The following is an 18,276-nucleotide window of genomic DNA, read 5'->3' on the forward strand; positions in this document are numbered from 1 at the left end:
TCATAGACTCACTGATTAATGATGTCTTGTTTTAGAAAATGGGCAGCAAATATGATTTCAAAATAACCGTCCAATTTGTAAGACACGATACCTAGGTCAATGTAATGTTTTTGCATTTATGTTCTTCGTATCGGGACCTATAATATGAACAATTTGGATCACCTTTTGGGGCCCACAAGATGGAGTCTTGAGGGTTTTGGTGGGGTTGGAGGTCTTGAGGGGTAGATGCTCCCTTGTAATATTTATTCTCTCACATTATGGTGGACCGAATCAGATACCAAGAGCTGAATATTTATTCCCACCTATGTTTGTTTATATCTGATGAAAATGTTCCTAATATTTTGGATTCATTGTGGTTTAGGTACCATTTAATTTTGAATATTGGTTAGATTATAAGCGCTGACAAGAGGAAATTGAGAAATGGCAAGCTCTTGTCCTCAGAGATGTCAGGCTACCAGAATGGTATGCTTACATTCTCAAGTTTTTTGCAAGGGGAAAGGCTCGTAAGTTGATGGTCTTTCTGATGCAAGGCCGAAGGCAATTCGGAATTGCGGGTCTTAATTTGCTAGTGGTAATTTTGGTTTACATTTGCAACATTGAGGTTCTCAACATTGATGCATATTTCATGCCATAAGCCTTCCCCTTTACATGATCACGCACCCACGCACATATGCCCGTACACACTTGTTTGACGGCATTTATGCATTAAGTGAATCTTATTTTGCTTGCTAACTTGGATGTGCCCTGCAGAGTGCACTACAGTAAGTGCAATGTAGAATTTCCGATTCCTTATCCACAGAGGCGTTGTTAGTGTTCTGATCCCCTCAATATTGAGCTGAGCTCCTCCATTGAGATTGACACAAAGTTCATCCAAGGGGTTAGATCAATTCCCTAAACAATGAAATTCGATAGGCGGTAAGATCAATTCTCAATACAATGAGATTCTATATGCGTTTTCCAAAATCTACTCACGTCTCTCTCTCTCACTCTCTATTTCTTCTCATCTCTTTGCATGTAGAGCCCCTTTGGTAACTCTAGCCCTCCTCGCAAAGATCCTCCGGTAGCTCTCGCCCCCCTCCAATCTGCTATTGACGAAGTAAGTTTTTTCTGAACCCTAATTTTCTAAACCTCCAATCTCTATTGTCATGTTTTGCTAGATCTTTGAAAGAGTTTAAGGACAAAACAAGAAGAAGGAAAATGAGAAAAAAATAACCCAGGGTTTGCATATAGTGGGACAACTAATTTTTTTTCCGTGTAGGAGGAGATTGAGATTATCGAAGGTAGTGGCAGAACCAGAATTTTGGCCTGAGAGGGGCCAACATAAGATAAGTATTTTCATGCACAAATGTACTCAATATATGTGTAGCTTTTGTGGTACATTAATATACCGGATATAATATCTTTTTTTATTATTTTGGACAATCGCGACGCACATCCATGACTACTTTCGCCTATGAAAGAATTTGAGAAAATTTTACCAGACAATATAAAATAACTTTAATTTTTCACTAGATCAAATCAAAATTATTTATAATTTTAGAACTTGTTATACTAATTATATAAATAATAATCATATTACATGTAATATTAGTAAAATATTTTTAATGTTGGGAGGGGCCGGGGCCACCCCGGGCCCTTACATGCCTTGAAAGGAAAATAGGGAACATAATCATATGTGGTGAGTGTAATAAATATTTGCTCCATCTACATTATCATTTGAGTTTTTTTTTTGTCGTGAGTTTAAAAAAATCTAATCAGAATCTGGTAAGTGTACTAAATATTTGCTCCATCTACATTATCATTAGAGTTTTTTTTTTTGTCGTGAGTTTAAAAAAATCTAATAACACTTCAATATTGCACCACCCGCACAACACCATCAAAACCACGTACACAACAATTTCTTTTATTAAACTCTTGTTGTCATTTTAAAAAAGTAGAAACAAAAAAATCTTCATTTAACATTTATGAAAAAGGAGAAAATAAGAAAGAGATACTTCCTCCGTTCATCACGTTTGGTTACGGGGTAAGAGTTGTGGAAGAGAGAACTAAAAATTTACAGGTGCACATTTGGAATTAAAAAAAAAAAATAGAGGGGGAAGAGTGTAGAAGGGCCTTTGAACTTTGTTACTGTTTGTATAGTTGTTAGAGCATCTCCACTCCTTACTCAATTTTTTACCCAAAGTTGAGTAAAAATTTGGGTAGAAACTTGGATTTGGTATGAAGCAATCCAATGGGCAAATGCAAATTTAGGCATAAATTTGAGTAAAGGTTTTATTAATGGCATAGTTGTAAATTTGAGGGGGAGAAAATAGCCTTCAAAATTTGAGTAAGGATTTGGTTAAAACCAAATTTGGGAAGAAATTTGAGTAAAACTCAAATTTGCTATGAGTTTGAGTAAGGAGTGTAGTGATATTTTGGGTGATTTTTACTCAAATTTGAGTAAGGAGTGGAGATGCTCTTATTCCGTTTTCCTATCAACGAGTCAAAGCGGCAAAGCCTTCGGAGATGTTCAATTTGAATGCTCTCTGCCTCTCTCTCTCTCTCTCTCTCTCTCAATGGTGAGGAAACGAAGGGTCCCAGACTCCCAGAGGTTCTATGGAAGACATTCAACAACTACGCTCGAACCCTAACCCACACCATTATTTCCTTGATTACACCACTGACGCCGTCGGCGGCTGTGCCGTTGCAACGATCGCGGACTGCGGATGCTTGGGTTTTAGCGTTGACGGAGCGACGTCTTTCCTATTCCGGCCAGAGGAGCCGTCCTCTCTCTGCGTTTCATCCAGACCGTCGTTGGTCAGAACGCGAGGTCTCTCCCAAAAAAAGTCGGCTCACTACTCGGTACACACAGCTAAAAAAGTTCTCTCTCTCTCACTCTCTCTCGCAATGGCGAGGAAGCGAAGGGTCGCGGAGGTTCTATGGAGGTCGTTCAACAACTGCGCTCGAACCCTAGCCAACACCATTGTCTCTTTGATTCCACCGTCACATCATTGCGGCGGCCTGATTTTGCGAGGGGCGCGTATGCCTAGGTTGTAGCCACGACAGAGCAACGTCTTTCCTCTTCTGGCCAAAGGACCTATCCAACTATGGTAAGCCCTCGACTCAGTGCTTCGTTGTTGTATCTGACAATGCTCCTCTCCTCTCTCTCCGTTTTATCTAGTCCGTCACTGATCACAACGCAAGGTCTCCCCTAACCCTCTTATTCATACACTCTTCTCTCTCAATTTTTAGTTGTACACGATATGGCATCTTTGGTAATGGGATAAGAGTTGTGGCTTTTAATTTGTCATCCTTGTAGATATTTAATTCCATTGTTGGTTGCACGATTTGACAAGGAGATATCGGGGTAATATACATCGCTAAAAGTCACACATGGACAAGACACAAATATAATGAAATGTATAGCAATGTCAATACATTTTGTTCCCGAAAACATGGTATGAAATAACATACGTTGTTGTTTATGGTTTCTTTTTACTATTATTGATAATAAATTTGTTATCGAGTGGATACATGATCCTTGCTTGCTATCACATTAAACTTTCCCCCCTCTTAATGTGGATACATGATCCTCGCTTGTCGCATCCAGTTTTTGTGATCATCTGGTGATTCAACCTTGAGGTTGTTGCATGTGCCTTTACATTGCTATTTGATGTAATTTTGCCTAGTCTATGTACCCGATATCCATTTTTGCTGAATTTTTACTGCATTTTATGGTTTTAGATTGTTAAGTGGACTATTGAGATGATCCTAAGCGCGCAACCCTCATCTTCTAATGTCTTATGCAGTGATTACTGATTGTGACAAGGCATGTGACTTCCATGTAATGTAAAATCTATCTTGACAAGATATTGAATGAATTTTGTGAATGAAACTAGTTACTATACCTTTAATTGATGTTGTAGACCAAATTATTTACCTTAAATTTAGACCCTGTGGCAAAGGACCTAAGTGGACCAGAGCCTGTTGACTAAGTAGCAGATAGACCCTTGGAGGGGGCTCATAAAGGGGGTCTTTCTTTCTTTGTGGAAGGGAAGCTTCTAGCCCCTCGCCTTTAGCACTAGCTGCAGGAGAAATTAGCCAGAGGAGAGAGTACGAGAGACTGTTGAAAACGCAATTATCGAACAAATATCTAATCGCCCTAACTCCTTAGTATGGGCTAGTCACACCAAGAAGCGCCCCCTTTCCGATGATCGTTCGGAACTTGCTTAACAAGGTGGAGGTATACGACGCGACTTCGATGTAAATTTTATTCATGAGAATATATCGTGTCCCATATGAATCCCCTGAATATTATTGTATGTATTAGGTACAAGATTGGAAAGCAATATGATTATTATATGAAAGGGAAAGTGATACTCCTTGTTTAACAATCATCAGATCAAACTTTCATTATTTGAACAAGTTCCCTGTCAACTTTGCATTCGGGAACCCAAATATTAGTGGTATGTCTGACTGTGACATGTTCACGGTGACTCCTAGGTTTTCAGTGCTTTATGGATAAACCATTACATTTGGAGGTATCTTTGCATGGAATCATGAAATTAACATATGACAAAACTGTGCAAATGTTTGTTCGATCTTGCATTGGCTGTTATCATCACTACGTCATTATTGTCGTGTGCTATTCTCTCTTTTTCATGGTAATTATGTAATATGTAGTGAACTGTCCTATTAGCAAGAAGGGTTGCTCTTTGGCACCCAGGACCGAAAATGCCATCTGTTATGTACTTTCATTGTTGAGTATTCTTTCAAGGCTACAAGAAAGAATTTAATGCTTTCATAATTAAGGCAGAGTAGTGTTAGTGTTTTTGTCCTGATAGTAACCATATACATTTGGCAGCTTTGCTGTTCGAGCTCTGCCATGAAGCTTTTCACAAGTTCAGCATGGGGTTTTGTAATGAGAGTTTGAGAAGGGTAGGTAATTTCAATTTTAAGTTATGTTTCTTTGCTTCAGTGTATTACTTCATTTGCTTATGTAGTGTACGTGTGTGTATTCATTGACATGCAAGTTGGTATGGAGTGATGGTCTATTTGCTGAAGTATACTAGGAGTATATTTTTTGCCACTTCCTCGTAAGAAACACTATCAGGTGGCAGGTTGTCCAATCAGTGATTTTCACTTCAAGTCAAAGCATATATCAGAGCCCAAACATTTCATTCTTTACTTGCCCTTGGTATGCACAAACTGGAGCTTATTCATTTCTCAAAATTAAAGTTGTATGTGCCAAGATCATCATAGGTTCTTTTACAGTGAAGTGAATTGCAGTTCATATTCCATTTGTATGTCATATAGTGTGGATCTCAATGCCCAATTTGCCAGGTTTCTGGTGTTCTATAGTTTGGAATTTTTATTGCATACTGGGCTATGATAGGTAAATCCTGTATTTTACTTCGTACGAAGAAACATCATAGGCGAATTTCTGGAACAGCAAAACATACCAGACTAAATTCCACTACCTCCCTCTTCGTGTATCTAAATTATGAAATAGAATAGATGATCCCAAACCAATCACCCATTGTCATCCCGTTATCGCCATTTTTCTTTCTAAATGAGTGCATGATGATTTAAACCAATAATGCTAGGCTGACCACATGTGGCCTAAATGTCTTGTGTTGGAATACACTTGGTGTCGTCATGGACCCTTAAGGTGATCTTTTTTAGACCTTCCAACATAGTGAAAGAGAAGGAGGCTTTGGTTGAGAAGTACATGCTGTGGTTGTTGGAGTCTTGGAAAAGATTACCTTAGTTGATTAAGGTAAGTTCAGTTTTTATCAATACATGGAAAGGCTTAGGCATTCTATATCCCTTTCGAAGATGACTTTATTTGCTAGGAATGCTACTAAGGAGCCGATTCCTAGCATTGACAATGATACTTGGTAAGCGGGGCAAGCTCGCTTACCAAGCTTTTGTTGGATTGGTGTTGCATGTGTAAAGTGTGTGGGAGTCAGTGAATTTCCTTCTATGCATTATTTGGTATCTTTGCTGATTTGGGAATTGCTCCTTGAAAATTTTGGCTTGGCATGGGGCCTCATTCTGCGAAGGCCTGTTGCATTTGATTTGTATCATGGGCAATCTCAAGGAAAGGAGACAGGAAAGTTTGGACTTTGGAACTAAGTGTCCCTTTCTCTTTTTCTTCCATTTGGAGGGAAATGAATTGTAGATCTTTTTGCTTAATTTGAGTTTTTTCATTGGAGTGCTTCATATCAACTGAAGCTTTTACTCAATTTTGTTTTGTTTTGTTTTTTATCGAAGTTAAGAGTTTGAGGAAGGTGCTGGAGATGGTCTCACATATATTCTGTCAACTGACATTGTTTCTAAACTAGATTATGTGAGTAATTGAAATTCTAATTATTTGTGCTCTCTTGTTTGGGGAAATTCTGTTAGATCTCTTTTTCTGCAAAAGAGATCGATGTGGTGGAATGGAAAGGAGATATACTGGCAGTGGGTGTCATCGAGAAAGACATTGTTACCCAAAAAGGCAACCAAGACCCGGGGGGGGGGGGGGGGGGGGGGGGGGGGGGGGGAGAGGGGGGAATAGGGTTCAATAAAGATTATCTCTAACAATCTTTTAATCAAAACAATATGAGCAAGTAAAAGAGAGAGAGTTAGAGAGATAGAATCCGATTATAGTGGTTCGGCCCGGATTTGTCCACGGTCCGGCCTAGTCCACTTTTCCTCAAGCAACTACTAGAAGGTTTCTTTAATCTTAAAAAGATTACAATCAGTAAATCTTGCGGGTGCCCACAACGACCTTATCCCCTAGCTTTCCCGAGAAGCTTGTACAACTGCAAGAGTTTTCTTCGAAAACCTCTCAAAAATAATAACACCCAAATTCGGGTTTTCTAAGCTTTCAAGTGTTTGACTCAAACACTCACTTAGGAATTACAAGTCTGTTGAGAAATTTGAAGCTTTCAAATAACAATAACTTCATAAGGTAGATATGAAAGTTGAAGGTCTCAACTTATACAAAATCTCTCTCAAGATAGATATGAAAATGTTGGCTTGATTTTTGGAGAATTTGCTTGGGGTGATATGGAATGTTGTATCTTGAATCCCCACTCATCAATGAGTTCTTTAAACCCTTATATAGCCATCCAATCTCCTACTAGCCGTTTGAAAAGTGATGGAACCGTTGGAGAGTTGAGTGGAGGAACTAGTTGTTGGAACTTTACTGATCAACAGAAATTACTTTGACAGGCCGTTCGGGTGGTTGGTCGTCCGAGTGGTCGACCGTCCGGTGGGTCATTTGGTCTGTCATCCGATGGTCTCCGAGTGTCACAGCTCTCTGTTCAGACAGCCGGCCTGTCAGCCGATTCATCAACTTGTGTCTCAAAATTTCATCTAAATAAATCCGTTAAAGCATGTATTGAGCTCATTAAGTCTTTGTAAGATTTGAACTTTGAATCCAAGAGACTTTATGCAATGTTGCCTAGAACATTTAGTCCGAAAAAGACTTTTCGAAAGATTAGCATTTGTCGAAACATCATCAAAATAGATAATATCATTTTTTCAACATTCACCAAAATAAATATATAAATGTAATACGTATAATTTTCCTCACATTATTATGTATACATTTTTCAACAATGGTCAAAGATGAAAACCTGAAATTCTAGAACCCAATCTTGAAGAAACTGGACTCCCATTTGAGTGGTTGTTGGCTGAAGCTTGTTTGGAGGAGGATTTCAATGGGAAAGTTGGACAGTCAACTGTTCTAAGGCTTTCAGGAATTGGGTCAAAAAGGGTTGGGTTAATTGGGCTTGGACAGTCCGCATCAACCACCGCTGCCTATCGGAATCTTGGTGAGTCCGTTGCTACGGCAACAAAGGCTTCTCAGGTGAGTAATGTGGCCATTGTGATTGCTTCTCCTGAGGGGCTCTCAGCCGAATCAAAACTTAATACTGCTTCGCGAAAGTATCTGGTTCTAGTTTGCTTCATTTTTTATATTGTTTTTTGTTTTTCAATTCCTGGGAGCAACTCCAGCCGTATTCTCCAATATCTATTAGCAAAGTGTACTTAAGCAAATCATTTTTTCAAACATTTTAGCCATAATTCTCTATTTCTATATCATTTTTTTTTAAATCCCCTGAATTATCTTCACAACTCAACTCTCTCTGTGGATATTTTGATTGCATTGTTAATAACTTTTCAAAACCAATTTTGTGAACATCTGGATCTGTTTATTATTAGTTGTGTACATTTACGCAAATGGAGACATCTATATTTTGGGTTGAGTCTCCAAATTTGGCAACTCAAATCAGGGTCTGCATTTCAGAGAAATGCAGCTGGGTTGGAGACGCTCTGATTTGCAGTGGACACATGTTTGGGTTCTTGGGAGCTTGAATGTTGTAGGAACTGTGCTGGGTACATTTGAAAATAATAGGTTCAAGTCAGAGTAAAAAAAAAACCATCACTTACATCTGTTGATATTCTTGGTCTTGGAATTGGATCTAATCTGGAAAAGAAGCTAAAGTACACTAAAGACGTTTACTCTGGGATTATCCTTGGGAAAGAGCTGGTAAATGCACCTGCCAATGCCCTAACCCCTGGTTTGTATTCACTATTCAACCTTATAATTTTCCTTATTATTTTATCTACTTTGTATAATGTGCATCTGATGCATACCTATTGTACCTTTGATATGTTATGTTAGTGTCTTAAAGTGCCTTAATTTTGTATTCTTCCTTTTTTTTTTTTCTTTTTTTTTCCGTTCAGTAAGATAACCCTTGTTTATGATGACTCTTATATCCTCAGGTGTTTAGCAGAAGAGGCTTCAAAGATTGCCTCAATGTACAGTGATGTTATTTCTGCAACAATTTTGGATGTAGAGCAATGCAAGGAACTGAAAGTGGGTTATTATCTTGGTGTTGTTGCCGCTTCGGAAAATCCTCCCGATTTCATCCATTTATGTTACAAACCTTCCAGTGGACCTGTTAAAACAAAGTTGGAGATGCTCTTATGAGAATCAGTCCTATGCTTGAGACCATAACATGTTACACGAAATTGCCGCTTTCTTTGATTGGTGAAACAGTCTCTCTACCCTCTACTCAAACAAAAAGGAAACGGGCTTGGTAGATCATAGAGAGAGTCTTTCCTTCCGAAGTCAACTCTTGCGATTGCGCCCTGAGAAGATCGCTTTGTGCCTGACTCCACTCATGTAACTAGCCCCTATTGTATTGAGGAAGGAACCGCCTTCAAGTAGAAGGCGAAGCGTACTTTGCGATACGGACCATTCACCATTTTTTTGTGGGGGGAGTATCTAACGATTAGCTTTTAGGTTGGATTCACCTCCGTACATGGGGATGTACTCCGGGATAGACATGGAGAGCTAAAAATTGTATGGGCCAATGCCCAATTCATTTCTACCAATGCAAAGATCCAATCAACACAACAAAGACTGGGGTATGCCTCCTTTTTGTTCACACGCAAGCTCGTAAACTCTTGATAGCCGAGACCCGTGGGATGAATTGAATGTATAAAAAAAAAAAGACTCTAATAGCTCTTACCCCAAAAAGGCTTCTTCTTAGAGATTTGAATGGTGGGAAATGGGTTGACCATTGACTGGTGATTATAAATATCTATTTTCTCCAAAAAGAAGATATTCTAGTTCGAGCCATCAGTTGATCAAAACAACATGGGTTTTTAGTGGTTTTGTGCCATTCAACTTGGAGAATATGAGCCGTTTACGTCGATAGGGGGATGTCTGTTCACTTGAAGTTCTTATTGCTTTGGTTGGTAAAACATTTCTCCTTCTACTAGAGCTCTTAGTTTCTACTTCAGCTGGCTCTTGTCTGTGTTGGTTTGGTTTCAGAGCCTAAGTTTTTCAGCTTAATTTCTGTTACTTCTTTTCTGATTGATCTTGTCGAGTGGAATCAGAAGAGTAAAATAAATAATTAAATTTTGTATAAAGTTCAGTGAGGAGGAAAATAAGTCTAAAAAACATCCAAAAGCTTAGACATCCCAAGGACACTGATACTTATCCCTTGTGTCTGTACTGGCTGCTACAACATCAAGACATCTATTAAAGTCCTAAGATATGGTGCTCTTTACTTTGCTCTTTATTTTTTTGGTGGAGAAAGGATCTTCCTTTTTCTTAAATTATTTTCTTGAGTTTTTGGGAGAGGTGTATATCCCTGTGGATACCTAGTGGGTTTTTGGACTTCCTTCTACTTTTGTTGTTATTTTATACTATGTTTGTACAAGGTTATGCCCCTCCTTGTATCTTTCTTTAATACTTCTTTAAAACTTACCACCAAAACAAAATCCATGATATGATGCAGTTTGTGTCGTTAAGGGTTGCGTAGAGCCCCAAATATAGTCGCTTTAACTAGAGTCTATGCAGGCATGTGCATGATACTGTTGCAACTCAATTGGAAAAAGAAAAGAACACCATGCTAGTTATAAATTTTCTAAGCTGTGATAGTGCAACATGTTTTTGGAAGTTGCAAGCTGGGGATATTTCATATTTGCCTAATAAATTCAAGTGATGGGGTGTGAAGGGGATGTAATTGTTTTGTTTTTTTTGTTTTTGATCAGCGATGTAATTGTTTTGGTTGACTACGCTTTAAATGGGAGGTTTTGTATGGCAAGATTTGAGTAAGGACATAACCTTTTTCCTTATGAAAGTTGTAAGAGGACTTTTGGCAAGATTGAGTAAGGACATAACCTTTTTCCTTATGAAAGTTGTAAGAGGACTTCAGTTTATGTTGTCGTGAGAAATATTTTGACAAAAAGTAAACGAATTTCCAATCTAGATGTTTGAATATATGTATCCTTCTGTTAAGTATCCCAAACTTTTGTTACTGTCGAAATGCCAAACATGACCCATCTATCAATATAATAAAACAACTCAATTTTTCAAAAATATCTTACAAATCCAAGGGTGTAGATTCCAACAATCGGAATTCATGACGCGGCATTCAATTAGGTCTTCATCTGGCTTATTTTCTGTCTCCGTTTGATTGACGCGTATGTGTTCGCATAGTTGTCGAACCGATGTGACTCTGTCTGTAGGAGCTGAGAGACGACAAATCTTTGACCCGTCAATCATCTTGAAATCTACTAATCTCTGATCTTGCCCCTTATTTGCTTTAAGAATCTTGAAATCTATGTATGAGGTTTACCTAATTGTATTAGGTCTTTCATATATAGAGGTTCTTGAAGGCTTTGCAATATCTAAAGGTAATTTTTTTTGATTTATTTGGTTCATTCATTTTAAGTTAAGTTGTCTAAGAGTTGTTTTCTATTCATATTTTGAACTTTTGGTTTTTGGTAGTGGATATATTTGTCTGGTTCAATCCCCGATGTTGTGATAGAAAGAGGATTCCAGTATGATATGTCTGTTATCTCACGCTGTGAGTTGGTATGATTTTGCTTTCTAAGATTTTTTTTATTTGAGGAGTTGGGAGTACTGATTCACGTATTGATATTTATTGATTTCCACCAAATGGTACTTGTAACTACCCATATTTTTCATAAACTGTAATATATTATTTGAATTGGGTGTTTAATACTTTAATAGGTAGTGTATTGAAGCTTTTTGGTAAAAATGGCCTTTGGATTTGTTATTGAATGTCGTATAGTTTTATATGTTGATAAAATAATACCATGAACTACGTTATTGTATATGCATGCGTGGATAAGGGTTGTCGGTGGAATAGTTGGAGAACCAAGTGTCAGCAACTACTTGGAGCTACTTTTGACCTTCTCTAATTCAATGCGATTCAATCCTCTTTGTGTATTTATAGGACATTTGTGTTTGAGCTATTTAAGTGCTAACAATATATCAATACCTGTATGAGGATAGAACATGTATTTTAGAGACAATAGAACTTGGCATTTTGGGCCATCAATAGATGCAATTTTAGAGGTCAGGGCTGATCCAATGGTGGGTCGAATAGCATCCGACTGCGATCGTATTTTAGAAGAGAATAGCATTTTTTTTTTTTTTTTGGTGCATATCATATTTTGACTTTTGACCAACTCTAAACTGCAAGTGTAACGCCACGAATTTTGGGTACGTTAAGAAGACAATTTATTGATAAAATTTGTAACGCCCTAAATTTTGGGTACGTTAAAAGGACATTTTATTCATAAAATCAAATGGAGTCTGGCTTTTATTACAACAAAACTCCTACAAGAGTTCAATATTTACATAAACGGAGGGGGATTCTAGGGTTCCTAACTACAGCTCCTCAGCTCCTCCATTCTTGCCAGCTCCTTAGCTCCAAAGCCTCCACGGTGATCTGCTTACCCTGATCATCTACAAAGTTTGACACATTATACCAGCGTCGCCACCGATATAATATGTCAGGGTCACCAAAAGTCAACACCGTGAGATACAAAGCTCAGCAGAGTAATCCCATACCCGCTAACCCATAACTTACAAACAACAGGAAATAACACATCGATTTCCACATGATACATATATACACAGTTAATCAATGACACATCCACATTCATTAATCATTTATCGTTGGTGTCCAAGATTTTCGGGTTTCTCCTACGCGACTCATCGTAGACTGTGTCAACAATTTCATTTACAAATCAACCTTTCAAAAGCCATTTGTTTAACACGAAAACATTTGCATTGGCTCCGTACCGCGGATAACCAAGCTACACACCCAACCTTTTAAAATCATTTGCATTGGCTCCGTACCGCGGATAACCAAGCTACACACCCAACCTTGGTTCCGCCGCGCCGGGTTCCCAAGTATCCTCACAATGGTTCCGCCGCGCCAGGTTCCCATTGGCACACAAAAATATTTGCATTGGCTCCGTACCGCGGATAACCAAGTTACACACACTCAACCTTGGTTCCGCCGCGCCGGGTTCCCAAGTATCCTCACAATGGTTCCGCCGCGCCGGGTTCCCATTGGGACACAAAAATATTTGCATTGGCTCCGTACCGCGGATAACCAAGCATACACACCCAACCTTGGTTCCGCCGCGCCGGGTTCCCAAGTATCCTCACAATGGTTCCGCCGCGCCGGGTTCCCATTGGCACACAAAAATATTTGCATTGGCTCCGTACCGCGGATAACCAAGCATACACACCCAACCTTGGTTCCGCCGCGCCGGGTTCCCAAGTATCCTCACAATGGTTCCGCCGCACCGGGTTCCCATTGGCACACAACCTCACAATGGTTCCGTTTTTCCCGGATCCCATTGGAACACACACATTTCAAAACCCTCGGTTCCGCCGCTCCGGGTTCTCATTGGGTTTTTCAACACACACCACACAATGGGCTACCACGTCCGGCCACATTGTGGTTTTCACATTCCACGCAATGGGCTACCAAGTCCGGTCACATTACGAGTTTTCAACATTTCAACCTTTTCAAATGTTTCTTTTACACACGCACACAACTCACATAATGCCTCCCAAAATCGGTCATTATGTAGTTTCAAAATATTTTCTTCCTCGAAAAATATTTCCTTTAATTAACCACACCCTAGGTGTCATGTTTCTACTTTCTCGGTTCTCATGTCTCGTTTACATGAAAAAACTCCGCGGTAGGACAAACGTAAGCAAGAATCATCCTAACAAGATCATCCAATTCTATATTACTCATCACGCTCAATTACTACTTATAGCATAACGCCACATATACGGACGCCTTTGGAGTGTATCACTTATGCTTTATTCAAAGCACAACGCCACATGTACGGACGTCTTTGGAGTGAAATCACTTATGCTTTATCACATACCACAAGTAATACAAGCAACTCATATACGTATACTCATAACCATCCTAAAGATCAAAATACGAATACTTAAAGTGAATAGGTAACAACAACGTTATACTTGAGTAAGTAAGTAAATAGGAAGTAAGTAAGGATTTCCATACCGTTCTAACATACGGTTCTATACGTAGAGTTAGGGTCAAGGGGTTCTACCTTACTTCTTGGCGGTAGTCGGCTACGGAAGGTTAGTCGGCTACGGAAAGTACGTCGGTGGTCGGGCGGAGTAACTTCCTACGGTGGTCTCCGGTAGCTTCGAAAGAGAAAGGTTTCTCTCGAAACTTCTACTTGACTATTACTACTACTTCTTTTGGATCGAGAGGGTGGTCGAGTGGCGGTTTAGTGGCGGCCTAGGTTGAGTTTCTTGAAGAACTCAAGAACTACTCAAGAACATGAAGAACAAAAGAAAGAACAAAGAAAGAACAAGAATTTCTAGAGAGAAGTTGGAGAAATGAGAAGGTGGGTGTTGAATGAGAAGCATGGGGTGCTATTTATAGAAAAACCTTGGCTCTCTCTCCTCTCTTCATGGCCGGCCCCCCTCTCTCTCTCTCTACCTCAAATTTTGACACATGACATGAAATCTTTGAAAGATCAAAGTCTAACCCTAGGCTTGCATGGCTAGGTTAGGCTAAATGGTAGGCTAAATGGCTATTCTTAGTACTTTGAATGGGATTTTTGGAAGATATGTTGGAAAGGAGGAGACATAGGTACAAGATTTGGTTTTAAACAAGCATAGAAGTACAATGGAGGAAGTTTCTTAGCTAGGAAGAAAGATATCACCAAGGATTTGAAAGGATGAGGAAGGTCAAGTCAAGGTACAACCCATCTTCCTCCTTTCTTCCTTCTCTCTCTCTCTCTCTCTCTCTCGGCTCCCCTCTCCCTCTCTCTCTCGGCAATCTCTCTCTCTCTCAAGTACTACATATATATATATATATATATATATATATACACACACACACACACACACACACACACACAAGTAAGAAAGAATAAGAAAGTACAAGATAACAATAAACAAAATGTACTTTTGGTACTTTTGAATCAAAGAAACTTAAGGGCTAAGATTTCCAAATAAATAAGCACATGTGTACTAATGTACTCTAGGAAGATCAACTCCCTAATAAATTAATCCAATTGGGTACAAAACCCCAATACAAAATAATAAAAGGGTACTTAGGAAAACTTAGGCTTTAAAGGCTACAAGTACTTTTAATAATAAAATAATGTGTACTTTATCACATGGGGAAAAACAAAAGACTAAATTAATGAACCCTTGTACTTGCTTGAAAGAATAACTCTTTTACCCAATGGACAATAAATTCCCTAACTTTTATTGTCCAATGGACAAAGGTTAAAAGGAAACTTTTATTTAAAATAATTAAAGTTGTCCTTTTTAAAGCACGTGACAAAAGCCCTATATTAAATATAGGTGTGGTACCGAGTACCCCAATTAAATAAAAAGGCTAGGATTCTCCCCATTAGTTTATAATAGAGTACAAGTACTAGTAAATCTAGGGTTTAGATATACCCCAATAGTTTAATGCACAAAAGTACATGGGAATCCAATTTAAAATGTAACCTTGTATTTGGTAGAAAGATTTGGGTTATTACCCAATGGATAATAATTCCCCTAACGGTTATCGTCCAATGGTCCAAGGTTACTTGGGTACTTTTATTAGAAAAAATAATCAAAAGTACTTTTCAAAATAATTATAAAAGTCTATTCAAGTACTTTGTTTAAATCTTTCAAAATCCTTTTAATATAAAGAAATGGGTTTCTTTTATCCAATGGATAATAATTCCCCTTGCGGTTAATAACCAATGGATAAAAGAGTACAAGTACCTTTTATTAAAATAAAATTTTGAAAGACTACATGTACTTTTATAATAAAAGGTTTATTATCCAATGGACAAAAATTACCCTAACCATTATGGACCAATGGGTAAAGACAAAGGTTCAAGAGTTTCAAAAGGTCCAAAAGGTTCATCTAGCAACTAGGTAAGTCGGTTGCTTGGTTCCTCCAAGTAGTCGGTTGGAAATTAACTAAATTGGTCACGTAGGGTTTCTAGTCAAGAGTTTATCCAAGGGCCAAAATCTAACTACGACGAATATTAACAAGAAATCATATAACACTCAGGAGAAAATAAGTAATTTAAATAAAATTCAAATATTTAACGAAATTTTTACTGACCAAAATTCAGGGGCGTTACAGCAAGACTTGTCTAAACTAAATATCAATAAGGAAAAGTTACTACTTCTCCTTATTGGGTTTTACTTTGGTTTTCTGTCTGGTAGGTTGAGAACTGGTCCAGATGGCTTATGGATCTATTTGGCGTTTAAGATGACTCAGTTGAAGATGAGACTAATCATGATGACAAGAGTGAAATGAACTACGTAAAATCTTTAAAGCTTTTCGTCTGCTCAATGCTTGCCGATAGCTCCATGAGAAAAGAGGTAAGTCCTTGATGACTCTGATTCCCTTTTCTTGTATTTTGTTCTATTTCTAGAAAAGCAAAGGTAATGTATTCATTGTTGGAAATAATCCTACTGCTTGTAGGTCTGCCCAACGTTTTGTGCATCATTGATCAAGAAGGTCCTCAACAACTTTGTTCTGGATGGGTTTCTCTCCACTCCCACACCCAATTCCAGTTGCTGTGCTTGAGGCCCTGGATGTTGAGGTTGGTTCATCCTGGTTCTGTTTGTTAATGAATCTCTACTCACATGTTAATTGAGAATGTGCACCTATGAAGCACGGTTCCTTGTGCAAGGAAGTGATATCTGCATCCGCATTAGACACCAATACAATCCTTGGATACTTGAGCAGAAAGTAAAGACCCTAAATTGAGAAAGAAGTGTGGTTCTTAGTAGGTATATAGACTACTAACCACAAATAGAAAACATAAGTGGCTCTTAGTGGGTGAAAGACCACTGGCCGCTTGATGGGAAAGTAAAGTCTCTAACTCGATAGAAAGAAAAGGCAAGAAACAATTGTGGTTCCTAGTAGGTATATAGACTACTGACCACAATTTGGAAATCATAAGTCACTCCTGGTTGCAAAAAAGATAATTGGCCTCATTGAGCAAAAAGTAAAGACCATAACTTGAGAAAGAAGTGTGGTTCCTAGTAGGTATGTAGATTACTAACCACATAGAAAACATAAGTGGCCCCTAGTGGGTGTAAAGACCACTGGCCGCTTGATGGGTAAGTAAAGTCTCTATCTTGATAGAAAAGAAAGGCGAAAAACAATTGTGGTTCCTAGTAGGTATATAGACTAATGACCACAATTTGGAAAGCGTAAGTCGCTTCTGGTTGTGAAAAGATAACTGGTCATATTGAGTAGTAAGTAAAGACCCTAATGCAAAAAAAAAAAAAGTGTGGTCCCTAAAAGGAAAAGACCCTATCTTTTGCCCCTTTTATTGGCAAAGAAATAAAGAAAATCATTCGACCCTCACCCGGTCACCCCACCCAAATACATGTATATTTTGACAAGTCAAAGAGTAAAAGTTGATAGAGTTCCTTTTTTATCCTTGCTTTTTTAAATTGGTGTAATAGCTCCTTACTTTGGAATAAAGGGCAACTTCGAAATCTTGTACTTTTTGAGGTGTAATGATGATGTCACCTTAAATAGTTGGATTCCGAAAGAGGGACTAAGATTATCGGATGGAGGGAGTATTTACAACATTAAGAGTAAGGGTTTCCCTTTATCTACTTTGTGATTTGATAATTATTTTCTGTGGTGCAAAAAATTGAAAAGCTAACCGTCGTGTTGTAATCTATTGACAGTCAACTGTCAAGCAAGCATGTATACTAGGCCGAAGATAGGTGTTAGTCAGCTTTATTCATCTCTATTTGATAATTATAATTATTTTCTGTGGTGCAGAAAATTGAAAAGCTAACCGTCGTGCTGTAATCTATTGACAGTCAACTGTCAAGCAAGCATGTATCTGTCAGTCAGCTTTATTCATCTCTATTTATTGGAGATTATCATATAAAAATTGCTAAAGTGGGAAAATATGTTTTAGCCATATATCTGTGAACTGTTTGCTTTTGAGTTGTTTATATTCGATCATTTTTAGCACATTTGAAATTTGAAAATTGAGATTCTTAACGTCGTTATTGATAGGGTTACTTATCTCTGAATGGCTTCACTGCTGGTACCTTGTGCTAATCGCTCGGTAACAAAGGGGATGGGAAGGGTAGTTTGCATAGAAACCTAAAGTTGGTATAAATGCGCAAAGTTGCTGCTCTCATACAATCATACTTGAACAGTTGAACCCCAGTTATCGAACTTTTTAGTTGAGCCTCATATCATTGCAGTCTGTAAAGTAATAAATGAGTCTGTAAAGTAATAAATGTAAAAGTAGTCAGTAGTTAAGTTTTGCAGGTAATAGGAAGAGAAAGTCCTACGAAGATGGACTAGTAATAGTAACTTGTAATTATAGTTGTACTGTTCTATGATGTAGGCGGAGGACTCCATGATGTAATCAAAGGACCCTTTTATGCCTATAAAAGGGGTACTCTCCCACGTT

The 18,276-nt window shown here is 38.3% G+C and overlaps 1 protein-coding gene across 2 annotated transcripts in view; it reads left to right on the top strand.

The window, feature by feature from the left end:
• LOC131331429 (uncharacterized) overlaps positions 1 to 18,276 on the top strand; it is a 106,550-nt gene that overhangs the window by 15,066 nt on the left and 73,208 nt on the right. For both annotated transcript variants that reach the window (XM_058365359.1, XM_058365358.1), the window contains 2 exons: positions 16,089 to 16,201; positions 16,305 to 16,425. In XM_058365359.1, the coding sequence (XP_058221342.1) occupies positions 16,089 to 16,201; positions 16,305 to 16,409 (218 nt within the window). In that variant the 3' untranslated portion in view covers positions 16,410 to 16,425. The remainder of the gene's footprint in view (positions 1 to 16,088; positions 16,202 to 16,304; positions 16,426 to 18,276) is intronic.

Source organism: Rhododendron vialii, chromosome 6a (genome assembly GCF_030253575.1).
Source record: "Rhododendron vialii isolate Sample 1 chromosome 6a, ASM3025357v1".
Lineage (NCBI taxonomy): Eukaryota > Viridiplantae > Streptophyta > Magnoliopsida > Ericales > Ericaceae > Rhododendron > Rhododendron vialii.